General features: G+C 38.9%; 1 protein-coding gene across 1 annotated transcript in view; it reads right to left on the minus strand.

Annotated features, from left to right (window-relative positions):
* The window catches only part of LOC139760349 (venom protease-like), a 28793-nt gene extending 17251 nt beyond the window's left edge, over positions 1 to 11542 (minus strand). Inside the window, exons 1-3 of the mRNA XM_071683399.1 lie at positions 11460 to 11542; positions 4842 to 4898; positions 1946 to 2107 (exon numbers count right to left, since the gene is read on the minus strand). Coding sequence (XP_071539500.1) covers positions 1946 to 2107; positions 4842 to 4893 — 214 coding nt within the window. The 5' untranslated portion in view covers positions 4894 to 4898; positions 11460 to 11542. The remainder of the gene's footprint in view (positions 1 to 1945; positions 2108 to 4841; positions 4899 to 11459) is intronic.
* Positions 11543 to 13545: the final 2003 nt, after the last annotated feature.

The following is a 13545-nucleotide window of genomic DNA, read 5'->3' on the forward strand; positions in this document are numbered from 1 at the left end:
CTGTGTATGTATATATATGTATATATATGTTGAAATGTATAGGTATGTATATGTGTGTGTGTGGACGTATATGTATATACATGTGTATGTGGGTGGGTTGGGCCATTCTTTCGTCTGTTTCCTTGCGCTACCTCGCTAATGCGGGAGACAGCGACAAAGCAAAATAAAATAATATTTATTTTTTTTTAATTTGCTTTGTCGCTGTCTCCCGCGTTTGCGGGGTAGCGCAAGGAAACAGATGAAAGAAATGGCCCAACGTACCCCCATACACAATGTATATACATACACGTCCACACACGCAAATATACATACCTATACATCTCAATGTACACATATATATATATATACACACACAGACACATACATATATACCCATGCACACAATTCACAACTCTCATTTGCCCTCTTTTTCAACTCTTGCACCTTTCTCTTGACCTCCTGTCTCTTTCTTTTATACACCTCCCACTCAATTGCATTTTTTCCCCGCAAAAATCGTCCAAATGCCTCTCTCTTCTCTTTCACTAATAATCTTACTTCTTCATCCCACCACTCACTCACCCACCTCCCACTCTTCTCATGCCACAAGCATCTTTTGTGCAATCCATCACTGATTCCCTAAATACATCCCATTCCTCCCCCACTCCCCTTACTTCCATTGTTCTCACCTTTTTCCATTCTGTACTCAGTCTCTCCTGGTACTTCCTCATACAAGTCTCCTTCCCAAGCTCACTTACTCTCACCACCCTCTTCACCCCAACTTTCACTCTTCTTTTCTGAAAACCCATACAAATCTTCACCTTAGCCTCCACAAGATAATGATCAGACATCCCTCCAGTTGCACCTCTCAGCACATTAACATCCAAAAGTCTCTCTCGCGCGCCTGTCAATGTATAATCTAATAACGCTCTCTGGCCATCTCTCCTACTTACATACGTATACTTATGTATATCTCGCTTTTTAAAAAAACTGGAGAAAAACTGGAGGAAGTAAAGTGTTTTAGATATCTGGGAGTGGATCTGGCAGCGGATGGAACCATGGAAGCGGAAGTGGATCATAGGGTGGGGGAGGGGGCGAAAATCCTGGGAGCCTTGAAGAATGTGTGGAAGTCGAGAATATTATCTCAGAAAGCAAAAATGGGTATGTTTGAAGGAATAGTGGTTCCAAAAATGTTGTATGGTTGCGAGGCGTGGGCTATGGATAGAGTGGTGCGCAGGAGGATGGATGTGCTGGAAATGAGATGTTTGAGGACAATGTGTGGTGTGAGGTGGTTTGATCGAGTGAGTAACGTAAGGGTAAGAGAGATGTGTGGAAATAAAAAGAGCATGGTTGAGAGAGCAGAAGAGGGCGTTTTGAAGTGGTTTGGGCACATGGAGAGGATGAGTGAGGAAAGATTGACCAAGAGGATATATGTGTCGGAGGTGGAGGGAACAAGGAGAAGAGGGAGACCAAATTGGAGGTGGAAAGATGGAGTGAAAAAGATTTTGTGTGATTGGGGCCTGAACATGCAGGAGGGTGAAAGGAGGGCAAGGAATAGAGTGAATTGGAGCGATGTGGTATACCGGGGTTGACGTGCTGCCAGTGGATTGAAGCAGGGCATGTGAAGCGTCTGGGGTAAACCATGGAAAGCTGTGTAGGTATGTATATTTGCGTGTGTGGACGTGTGTATGTACATGTGTATGGGGGGGGGGGTTGGGCCATTTCTTTCGTCTGTTTCCTTGCGCTACCTCGCAAACGCGGGAGACAGCGACAAAGTATAAAAAAAAAAAATAAAAAAATATAAAAAAATATATATATATATATATATATGCACATTACACTAAATAGCCTAATTAGGTTATTCCTAAGCATGTAAACACTTTTACATCCAAACTAAACCCTACACACTAGATAAGATTTACTGCTAAGCCAAGACAAGCCTGACTACTACACCCATATTCACACCTACCACTCTCGCCTGCTGGAGTGACACAGGTAGGACTGTTGGCAGTGTTAATGTTCTGGCGGTTGCTCACTTCCAAGATACTGCTGAGCTCTTTGTCCACCTTCTCGACAATTTCTGGTGGCACTGGTGGGAGGGAGATGGTGCTATCCTTTTCGGGGAATCTAACTGTGGAGAGGAATGGAATAGAGTGGGATAGTATTTCTCCTGGTAGATATGCAAGATATTTTCATAACCTAACATAAATCATACTTTTAAGAAGAAAGGGAAAAGTCATACTTTTAAAAATGTAGGAAAAATAGATTTAAGAGAAAAACTGTGTAATTGTATTGTTTACGCACCTAAAGTGATGCATGAAGGTATTTTGTTTTCCATCATTAGGAAATATACGTACATCCCAACGGCTAAACTGACAAAGAATTCCATTAATCCTTAAAATGAATACCTCTTTAATTCAGCAGCCAATGTTTATTCAAGTTTTAAAATGGCATGAAAATATTCTTACAGACTAGAAAGTATACCTACATAGGCTTTTGATACTTTTTTTCTATGACTTTCTGGTTTTTATATGTACATTTCATAAAATCTTAAGATTTTCCAGTTTATCTACTCTATTTTTCACATTTTCTTCCATAAGCACCTATCGCAGGACATGGGGAGGGAGTGTTTCACTCATGGGATCCTGTATCTTATTCTTTTGTACAAGAGTCTTTTAAACTTGCACTGTGAATGTACAGTTTGCTATCTTGGCTTCCTTCAGGTATTTAATCCTCTGTTACTATTTTCTCACATCTGCTAAAACTTGATTCTTATTTAGTTTCATGCTGTCTCCTATACTTGTTCTGAAAATTCTGATTTTGAAAAAGTGTACAATATGTACTTTGATTTCAAGAAGTATGAATTTAGTTACAGTATCCAATCTTCCATCACAGGTAATTCTAAGGATGCTCGTCTGTTCCAGTAGATTAAATACTTTCTTCATCAGAAGAATGTTTAACTATAAGAGGGGTAACCAAATTTGTATTGATGTAAAGAATGATGCAGATACTTTTCAGAACATTTACAAGGCAATTTTGGTGTTGAATTGTAAATGAATTATCTTAGCAATCATCCAGCTGTGATGTTCTCAGAGCAGGCAAGTTTTATGTCAACCCTTCCCCCCCCAGTTCCTGTAACTTGTCTTGTACAAGATAGTAGTAATAATCAGTTCTCTCACCTTGTGCCATTTTGATCATCTTACATTTAGTTGATATAAACTTCTTCCGCCATGTATCAGACCCTAAATGAACCATGTCTTGATTTCCATGGAGGTTTTCACCATCCTGAATACTTTAATACTCTTAACTAAAGCATCATCCATGAGTATTGGTATTCAGGTACAATTTGCTTTGACAGCTTAAGTTCACAAAAAATAGCAGTGGCCCTAAAACAGCCCTGCTGGATTTGATTCTTCTTGTCCAGTTTCAGAAAACACTTATGAGGTTTCTTTTTTTTCCGTTTGGGTAATTTCCTTTCAATGTAAGGGTACCCTTCTTATGGCAGCTGGTAACTACAATATTTTATCATCAACTTGTAGGCCAAGTCATGGCTTTTTGGCAAGAAACAAAAAGGCCACCCACCAATCTTTTCTTTGGAGAGTGTTCACTCTGTCATATGAATGGTGATTTGAATTGCAAGACCACCTTCCTCTGGTCCCATACTACCACTCTAAGTCTCCCTTACGAGTGTTCTGTCTTCTTCCACATTATCTTCTGTGTTTTACAAACTTTGCTCGTCAGAGATAGACATATAGTTTAGTGCAACTTCTCCATCCTTTCTGGAAAACAGGTGTCTTTTGCTCTCTGCTACTCACATGAAAGTGATTAATCTTTCATCAAATTATTGGTCAAGTGGTCTATCATAAGCCTCTCCAAACTTCTTGATTGCACTTACTTACTTATATAGTAAAAGGAAGGAGTTTACTTTCTACTAAAGTACATTGTGTGGATTCAGTCTCTTAATTCAGTATAATCATATATTGTAATTACCTATCTGTATCAGAGAGGTAGGTGTGTTCTTCACTCATGGGGCCCCCCATGTCTCAAACTTTCTCCACTATTTTATGATTTATAAACTAGTACACATTTACTGTCAGCATTAACAACTTCATTTCTGAGCTTAATCAATTCATCCACCACTTTAACACAATAAAGGTACTTCCTTATATCCTTTGATCCCATATCTTGCTTAGTTTTGTTACAATTTCCAGTTACTGTCTTTGTATCTCAGATATTTTCACTGTAACACTGTCAAACTTATAAACTATCTTGAAAAGGTGTTACCAAACTCTGCCTGCATGAGATTACACCGAGAGTGAAAAGTTACCTTTATGAGGCTGATTCAGTCTCATCAAAGAAATGCTTATTCCTAAGGAGCCCAAATTTCCTTGCTACTGGAAAGTAGTGTAGCCTTGATGCTAGAAGCATCTGGAAAGAGGTCATGGATAACACTGAGACTCTTATAAAGAGATCATAGGATAATTATAAGTAAATAATTATATTGAAGATTGTGGTTAAGTCTCCAGTTTCCTATTTTCCACTGGTGACAAACTTAAATCCTCCAACTCCTCACTAATAATTCAGCTCTCTTGTAACATCACTTTGTTGCCTTTTTCTAGTCCTCCTCTCTAATATGTAGGTGTACAAGAGAGCATATTTCTATACACAAGCATTCTCCTCCTAAGTAACTTACAAGGTTTATATTATAGTTATATATACCAAAATCTTTATATGCTGCAAATTCGATGATCAGAGATAAAACAATAATATTGTATACTCAAATGCTGTACCATGCATTCCTGTTATCTTTTGAGAGAAATACAAATACTATTAGCATAAGCTAAGACTGGGCAAGCTGAACTTACTTTGTGCATATACCGTTGTGAGGAAGAGGAAGCCAACACAAAGCCACTTCATTTTACCTGAAAATATAGGAAAAGATACAAAGAAATAGTGATGAAATTCATCTGCAAACGGAACATAAACCTGGAATTTGATTATGATGTAACCTTAAGCTGACAGTTATTATTGTACGCTACATCAACAAAATAATTCTTATCTCAAAAAACCTTTGTATATCGATACAAACATGCTCTTTAGTCACAAGTCAACTTGCACATTCTGTTACCAATAATTCATGTTCATTCACTTGCACTACATCAGGCAAAGGCTGTTTTAGAGATGTGCAGTTGCTGTGTTACATTAAAAATAATTTACAAGCTCTCGGACATGGTCAGTTTTCATACAAGTTCATGGAGGTGTACATACAAGCTTACATACACTTAAAGTCCTCCACTCACAAGTATCAACATCATGTATTTCTAAAGGGGTAAATGGTAGGAATCTACAGATTTTATGCAAAATGTAGTTACATATCTCTAAATTTTCTTTATCATTGACAAGGAAACTTAACAATCATTGTGAATTGATTTAATATCTCAGCTGATGAATGTACTCTGAAATCAAAAAGAATTAGAAACAGGTAACACACAGGAATGGGATGTATTTAGGGAAGCAGTGATGGCTTGCGCAAAAGATGCTTGTGGCATGACAAGCGTGGGAGGTGGGAAGATTAGAAAGGGTAGTAAGTGGTGGGATGAAGAAGTAAGATTATTAGTGAAAGAGAAGAGAGAGGCATTTGGGCAATTTTTGCAGAGAAATAATGCAAATGATTGGGAAATGTATACAAGAAAGAGGCAGGAGGTCAAGAGAAAGGTGCAAGAAGTAAAAAAAGAGGGCAAATGAGAGTTGGGGTGAGAGAGTATCATTAAATTTTAGGGAGAATAAAAAGTTGTTTTGAAAGGAGGTAAGGAGGTAAATAAAGTGCGTAAGATAAGGGAACAAATGGGAACGTCAGTGAAGCGGGCTAATGGGGAGGTGATAACAAGTAGTGGTGATGTGAGGAGATGGAGTGAGTATTTTGAAGGTATGTTGAATGTATTTGATGATAGAGTGGCAGATATAGGGTGTTTTGGTCGAGGTGGTGTGCAAAGCGAGAGGGTTAGGGAGAATGATTTGGTAAACAGAGAAGACGTGGTAAAAGCTTTGCGGAAGATAAAGGCCGGCAAGGCAGCTGGTTTGGATGGTATTGCAGTGGAATTAGAAAAGGGGGTGACTGTATTGTTGACTGGTTGGTAAGGTTATTGAATGTATGTATGACTCATGAATGTAGGTTTGCGGCAGGGGTGTGTGATGTCTCCATGGTTGTTTAATTTGTTTATGGATGGGGTTGTTAGGGAGGTGAATGCAAGAGTTTTGGAAAGAGGGGCAAGTATGAAGTCTGTTGTGGATGAGAGAGCTTGGGAAGTGAGTCAGTTGTTGTTCGCTGATGATACAGCGCTGGTGGCTGATTCATGTGAGAAACTGCAGAAGCTGGTGACTGAGTTTGGTAAAGTGTGTGAAAGAAGAAAGTTAAGAGTAAATGTGAATAAGAGCAAGGTTATTAGGTACAGTAGGGTTGAGGGTCAAGTCAACTGGGAGGTAAGTTTGAATGGAGAAAAACTGGATGAAGTAAAGTGTTTTAGATATCTGGGAGTGGATCTGGCAGCGGATGGAACCATGGAAGCGGAAGTGGATCATAGGGTGGGGGAGGGGGCGAAAATCCTGGGAGCCTTGAAGAATGTGTGGAAGTCGAGAACATTATCTCGGAAAGCAAAAATGGGTATGTTTGAAGGAATAGTGGTTCCAACAATTTTGTATGGTTGCGAGGCGTGGGCTATGGATAGAGTTGTGCGCAGGAGGGTGGATGTGCTGGAAATGAGATGTTTGAGGACAATGTGTGGTGTGAGGTGGTTTGATCGAGTAAGTAACGTAAGGGTAAGAGAGATGTGTGGAAATAAAAAGAGCGTGGTTGAGAGAGCAGAAGAGGGTGTTTTGAAATGGTTTGGGCACATGGAGAGAATGAGTGAGGAAAGATTGACCAAGAGGATATATGTGTCGGAGGTGGAGGGAACGAGGAGAAGTGGGAGACCAAGTTGGAGGTGGAAAGATGGAGTAAAAAAGATTTTGTGTGATCAGGGCCTGAACATGCAGGAGGGTGAAAGGAGGGCAAGGAATAGAGTGAATTGGATCGATGTGGTATACCGGGGTTGACGTGCTGTCAGTGGATTGAATCAGGGCATGTGAAGCGTCTGGGGTAAACCATGGAAAGCTGTGTAGGTATGTATATTTGCATGTGTGGACGTGTATGTATATACATGTGTATGGGGGTGGGTTGGGCCATTTCTTTCGTCTGTTTCCTTGCGCTACCTCGCAAACGCTGGAGACAGCGACAAAAAAAAAATATATATATATATATAGGGGATAGGGGAGAAAGAATACTTCCCACGTATTCCCTGCGTGTCGTAGAAGGCGACTAAAAGGGAAGGGAGCGGGGGGCTGGAAATCCTCCCCTCTCTTTTATTTATTTATTTTTTTTTTCCAAAGGAAGGAACAGAGAAGGGGGCTGGATGAGGATGTTTCCTCAGAGGCCCAGTCCTCTGTTCTTAACGCTACCTCGCTGACGCGGGAAATGGCGAATAGTATGAAAGAAAAGATATATATATATATATATATATATATATATATATATATATATATATATATATATATATATATATATATATATATTGGGTTAGTGAGTACACATTGGGGAGAGCTTCCTAGTTATATTCTTACGTTCCGACTTAAAAAGAAGTCTTGTTCTGAAAAACTGAATGAGACATGGTTCAAGTCTATATATTTCCACAAGAGAGGATGCCTCCCTTCTAGACGCCGCTTCGCGTTCCTAATTTTCGGCTGGCCTTGTTTTTCTTTCCTCCGGCTAAGTCCCGGGAAGATTTTATCCTTGGAGTACAAATCTTGTCAAAGAATTTTGAATCCAAACGAGTCTATCTTTTCCCTGCTACTGTTTGCAAGGTATTCTTTGGGCTGTAGAAGTCCCGGGGGAGGGGTTCCTTGGGTTTTATATTTCTGGTAATGAATAATTCTATGAAGAACTCTTCAGGGATACCCTCTTTGAGAACCCAAGCTGTGTAAATCGTCCACCGTGACAATTTTGGAGTTAAGAAAGCGTTGCAAGAAGTGGCGTACAACGGGAGAGGCTAGGTCTCATGGCCCGATTTTATTTTTTTTTTTTAATGGAGCCCTGAACTGAGAAAATACGATTTTCCTTAATTCATCTTAGGGTCCAATAGTCAGGAGGGCTTTCCTAACATTATCCTTTCACCTGATACCCTTAGGGACTGAAAATGAGTTGATCTGACATAATTATTAAAGGGCACAGCAGCTAAGGGAAGGGGTCCTGAAATAAGAGGATCAGAATTTCCTTGTATCACGGTTTCGGTGAGGGTTCGATGAGAAAGCATCCATATATATATATATATATATATATATATATATATATATATATATATATATATATATATATATATATATATGGATATATATATGGATATATATATATATATATATATATATATATATATATATATATATATATATATATATATATATATATATATATATATATATATCATACTTGATCGCCGATTCCGGCAATAGCGAGGTAGCGCCAGTAACAGACCAAGATACTGCATTCGGCCACATCCATTCTTGTGTAACGCACCGAAACCATAGCCCTCCTCTGCACAACCAGACACCACGGACCTTTCCGTGGTTTTCCCGTGTTTCATATGCCCTGTATTCAATACAGTTTTGAAATGTTTGTTTATTGGGATGAGTGAAGGAAGAATATTTTTTTCCCGTGACCTCCAAATCCAAAATACACAACTGGATAACTGAGACATCATATCTTTATAATCCTTGATTTTGAAATGCACTTCAGAGTGAACTGGCAATACATGCTTTATTTAAGTGCTTTTTTTTTTTTATCCTAAAGACTGGCTGAAGCATAAGTGCATATCCCATGAAATGTGGCAATACAATGTGTTGGCCATGTTGCCGGCCGGTTACAAATGTCAACATTGGTATCTGTAATGTTCGAGAGATTTCCAGCTTTCTTCCAATCAAATTTGTTCTCCAGTCATATTTTATTCATGAGAAGAAATAATTTGTAATGCGGTTCCTATTTAAGACAACTTCACTGAGACAGGAAGGAATTAGATGGGTTATGAGAAAGGAACTTTGAACGTGAAGAGTAGGCGCTGAATTCAGCTTCTGCTCGTTCGTTCAGGTAGGTCCCAGAGGGGCAATTTCGTTGTACGATTTAATTATTAACCCACACGACTGATGTTCACACTTACAGGGAGCGTAGTCATAGCAGGATTCGATAATGTCTAGTCTAAGAAAGTGTCTAGTAACACCGTTCCTGTTTATAAATTACTGTTGTCTCGTCATTTATGGTACTAGTGCTACCGCGTCGGGAATGCAATACAGTCCTTTCTGTTTACTTCACAAGGAAGGAGAATTGTCAGCTTCTACATAACGCAGCACACTAACCATGTCGGAGTGTGAACACACTATTTCATGTTTTCATGGCGGTTCTTAACGTTAACCGCACATGATTAAAGTCGAGAGATACCTCCAATGTCCCCCGTCCATCTTCGCACACAACGCGCCTCATCATGTTCCAAGCAAACAACTATCATTTACAGGCATTCTCATCGGAAATTCCTTTATCCTTCAACAAGTCTCCCACCGGATATGTCCACACGTGCCTTCCAATGTGACATAAACCATTATGTTCTTGCTGCAGTATCTGGTACATGTTCAAGTATAACCTTTGTTAAATATTCTGCACATAAATCTTACACACAACTTCATTCTTTACTTAATATTCACAGGTAGAGGAACTCTGGCTGTGTAGTTTAAATATATATATTTCCAGCCCCCCCATCCTTCCCCTTTTAGTCACATACAACACGCAGGGAGTACGTGGGAAGTATTCTTTCTCCCCTATCCCCAGGGATATATATATATATATATATATATATATATATATATATATATATATATATATATATATATATATATTTCATCGACTTTTCCCACTCGAGACAAATTAAATCCCAACATAGAGACATCGTCACGCGTTTAAATAGTGTAAATGTTACTCCCGCATGAATAAAAGCCATGTTTATGGAATTTTCTCCACACCACAATGTTGTCTTAATACAGAAAGCATATCTTGAAACACTCATGCAGGAAAATCCAGAAACAAAACTTAGCTTTATGACGTTTTAAGTATCTACATTACCTGTCTAGTGTGTGACAGGAATTTTTTTTGGGGTACTAGGAAACTCCTGGTTGCGGACGCTCGCCTCCTTGGCGGGGAAGTCCCGTTCCCCAGACACATTACAGGATGAACAACGTCAACTAAATAATCCACTTTCTTATAGGTGGAATTGACGTGCATTACTTATCCAAAAATAAAAATAGCCTTTTTTATTTATATACTGATGCTACTAGTTACGACAGTAAAACCACGTACCACGTATGTTTTTAAGCTCACCGATTCGTTAGAACGAATGTCATGCTATCTTAAAGGCACACAACGGGTCAACGTCATTTCCGACTTACTTTACAGTATGTAATTAATGTACTTTTGTGCTCAAGGCACAGCAAAGAATGACGGTGGAGTACTAAACATACGTATATGGTATTCAAAGTAAAGGAAAACCTGAAATAATGCTGTATTCACGTGCATGATGATGATTTCAATATTCAAGATAATGTGTTGTAAATATTCATGCAGTAAGAACGTGTGGCATGAATTTTCCAGTGTGTAAATATAATTATCAACGCTCCTGGCATCACTAGAAACTTAATGAAGTGTCGATAACGTTTGTAATTGTCATCTAGATGGCTGGTTAGATTACAAGCGTACATTTCTTTATCTCTTTCTATCCTGGTTAAATTACAACCGTACATTTCTTTATCTCTTTCTATCACCCATGATAGAAAAAAAAAGACAAACAAACCTGCACGGCTATCCCACTGGGGATTACCCCTGTCGAAATCTTACGAGAAACGATGTATCCCTCTGAGAAAATGTTTAACCAAGGTATCGTCGCGGTACCAAATTAGGCAACATCATTTGCTAAGATTTTTGGAACCACTTACACATTTTGCTAGCATCAGGATTGGCATTACGGTTGGTGTCTCCATGCAGATGGGTCATCTTTATGCTTACAGGAAAACATATATTACTGTTTCAGTACAAGAAATGGGTTTCGCAGCGAGACCCAATCTTAGTTACACGAGGACTTCCAGATCAAAATTCGAATATTCTCATGATAATCTTCTATGCATAACAAGATTTGCGTTATGAAACTATGGAGTAGTGTGTCCCTCACTAAGACGCAGCATGTTATGCATACAAAGTGAAGATACTCTAGGGGACTCGTCTCAAACCTTCAGCAATCCCTGTTTTTAACTCCCATGTTATCTCGCACAAACAACAAAATAGCATATATGTAACTCACTCAAATACCGAAAATATATGAGATATAAACCCTTAAAAAGTTTCAGAAGTCAAGACGTACCTTTTTCAGAAAATCTTGGTTGAATATCAGCCAGCTTTGTGAACTGTTGGAGGCGTACTGACTGGTCTCCTCATTCCTGCCGAGAAGGTCGACTTCGCCAGATCAGTTGCCAGATACTATTATATTACAATAACTGGAAAACAAAAAAAGAATAATAATCCAGAAATTCTATATACGTGGCACGACCGTCTTTCTAGCCTGTATATTTGTTTAGTTTATATTGTTACTTCGTTGACGTAAGGTGAGCAGATTTTAGGCGTGGCAAAATACACATTAATCCCTTTAATATATTATATAGGTAAGGTGACATATAGTACGTTTTACAAAAATGTCATCAATTAGTATATCAGTTATTATATAAATGGTTTGAATGTGAACGAACTACGTTCTCCCGATGTGATTTACACCGAAGGCGTGCATTTGTACAGCAGCGATCCAGGTAGTAGGAGTGGCAAAGGGTTATTGGAAGAGCGCCAAGCGTGCTGGAATTCACAAGGGCCGCTGACAGTTAACCTTCATCTGTTTTGTGTTTTGGTGATGGAATTACCACACTTTTTTCCGGTGCCATGAGTGGAGAAGAACATCTGCTTGATTGAGAACTAAGAGGCTTCATTGGTTGGATACGCAAAATAATATGGAACATGTAGCGGAGAGCAATGCTCTCTATTTTAAGAAATAATTGAAAAGTTATATTCAATTTAGGAAAATCCCAGTATGTGAAAGACATGGTATGAAGAACATTGAATACATATGTCAGTTGGATGATTACAATTGCGAAGTGGGAGATATTTGGCCGACTTTCGTCCATTGAACGCTGGCAAGTATGACACCTCGGGCCAAACACACTAGGGGTCAGAACTCTCCAGGCTTCCATGGGGAACACCCACGGTAATTCTAGGTAATGCTCTCAAGGAAGTGGACACATTTTGAATTTCACGTACCATAGAATGTTATTAGTCTTATGACAAACGTGTGTAGATATTCTTAGTGACCGGGTGAGTGATATTCTCAGTAGAATTTTTTTTGATGCAAGCACATCGAATATTAACGTTGCACTACTATGAAACAGTAAATTCTATGAGTATAGGCGAGAGATACCTTGTTACCATATAATATATTTTTCTGGTTTTAACATGTTACCATATGCTCTAGTGACTGATACCTGTGTTTACACGGGGTTAATTTTACAAATTACATCCCAGTGCAGTAAGGGGACATATCCAGATAATTCGGCATACGCCTTCCAGAATATGAACAACTCTGTGATTCAGATTTTGAATTTCAGATATTAATGATGAAGATGAGATGAAAAAACTCCACAAGACCATTCCTTCGGGAAGCAAAGAACCTCAGTAGCCGTCTAACAGAACTCTTATAATTTAGTACAGTAACTATGAGATTGCCAGCAGCTTCACAGATCACATAAGATGCATATAAGCACTAGATAGATACATTCCGGCTAGGCTATCTTCGATCATCTATCATCTCTTCTCATGCAATGCTTGTAGTAGCTGTACATGACCTAAACATCACCACCAATTTCATATGATCTACAAGTAAGTTAGAGGAGTAACGCCCTTCGTTAAAAGCCATTTTTTTTTTTTTGCAACTTCGGAGGTAGTGGATATCTAACCCTCTAGCACTAACACGTATCTTCCCGGGGATCACCGAGGGTGACTCACCGCATATATTCACCTCGCACTTCCAGTGAGTGAATTGTGACGTAGCCAATGGGGTGGATTTTTTTTTTTTCCGTCACTTCATTTAAGAGAGTAATGGTTGTTTCGACTGGAAATGAAATAAGAAATTCAAGACAGTCTTGCTTTGTCTAACTGCCGGCAAGCAGGCAGTGTTAGTCGATAGTCCAGCTATAGCAGGATTCAAAGAAATATACGAATAAATAATATACTAGAACATAGATTATACCCAAACATGTAAGTGAAATATGCTTTCAGTAGTCTGGTTAAACTGACATAATTTTAGGAGCCTCGTATCACATGTTAAACCGAAATATGATTTCAGTAACCTCGTATCCACATGTGTGACAAGATGGCAACGAGAACTACACGAAATCCTTTATTGAGTA

This window comes from Panulirus ornatus, chromosome 36 (genome assembly GCF_036320965.1).
Source record: "Panulirus ornatus isolate Po-2019 chromosome 36, ASM3632096v1, whole genome shotgun sequence".
Classification (NCBI taxonomy): domain Eukaryota; kingdom Metazoa; phylum Arthropoda; class Malacostraca; order Decapoda; family Palinuridae; genus Panulirus; species Panulirus ornatus.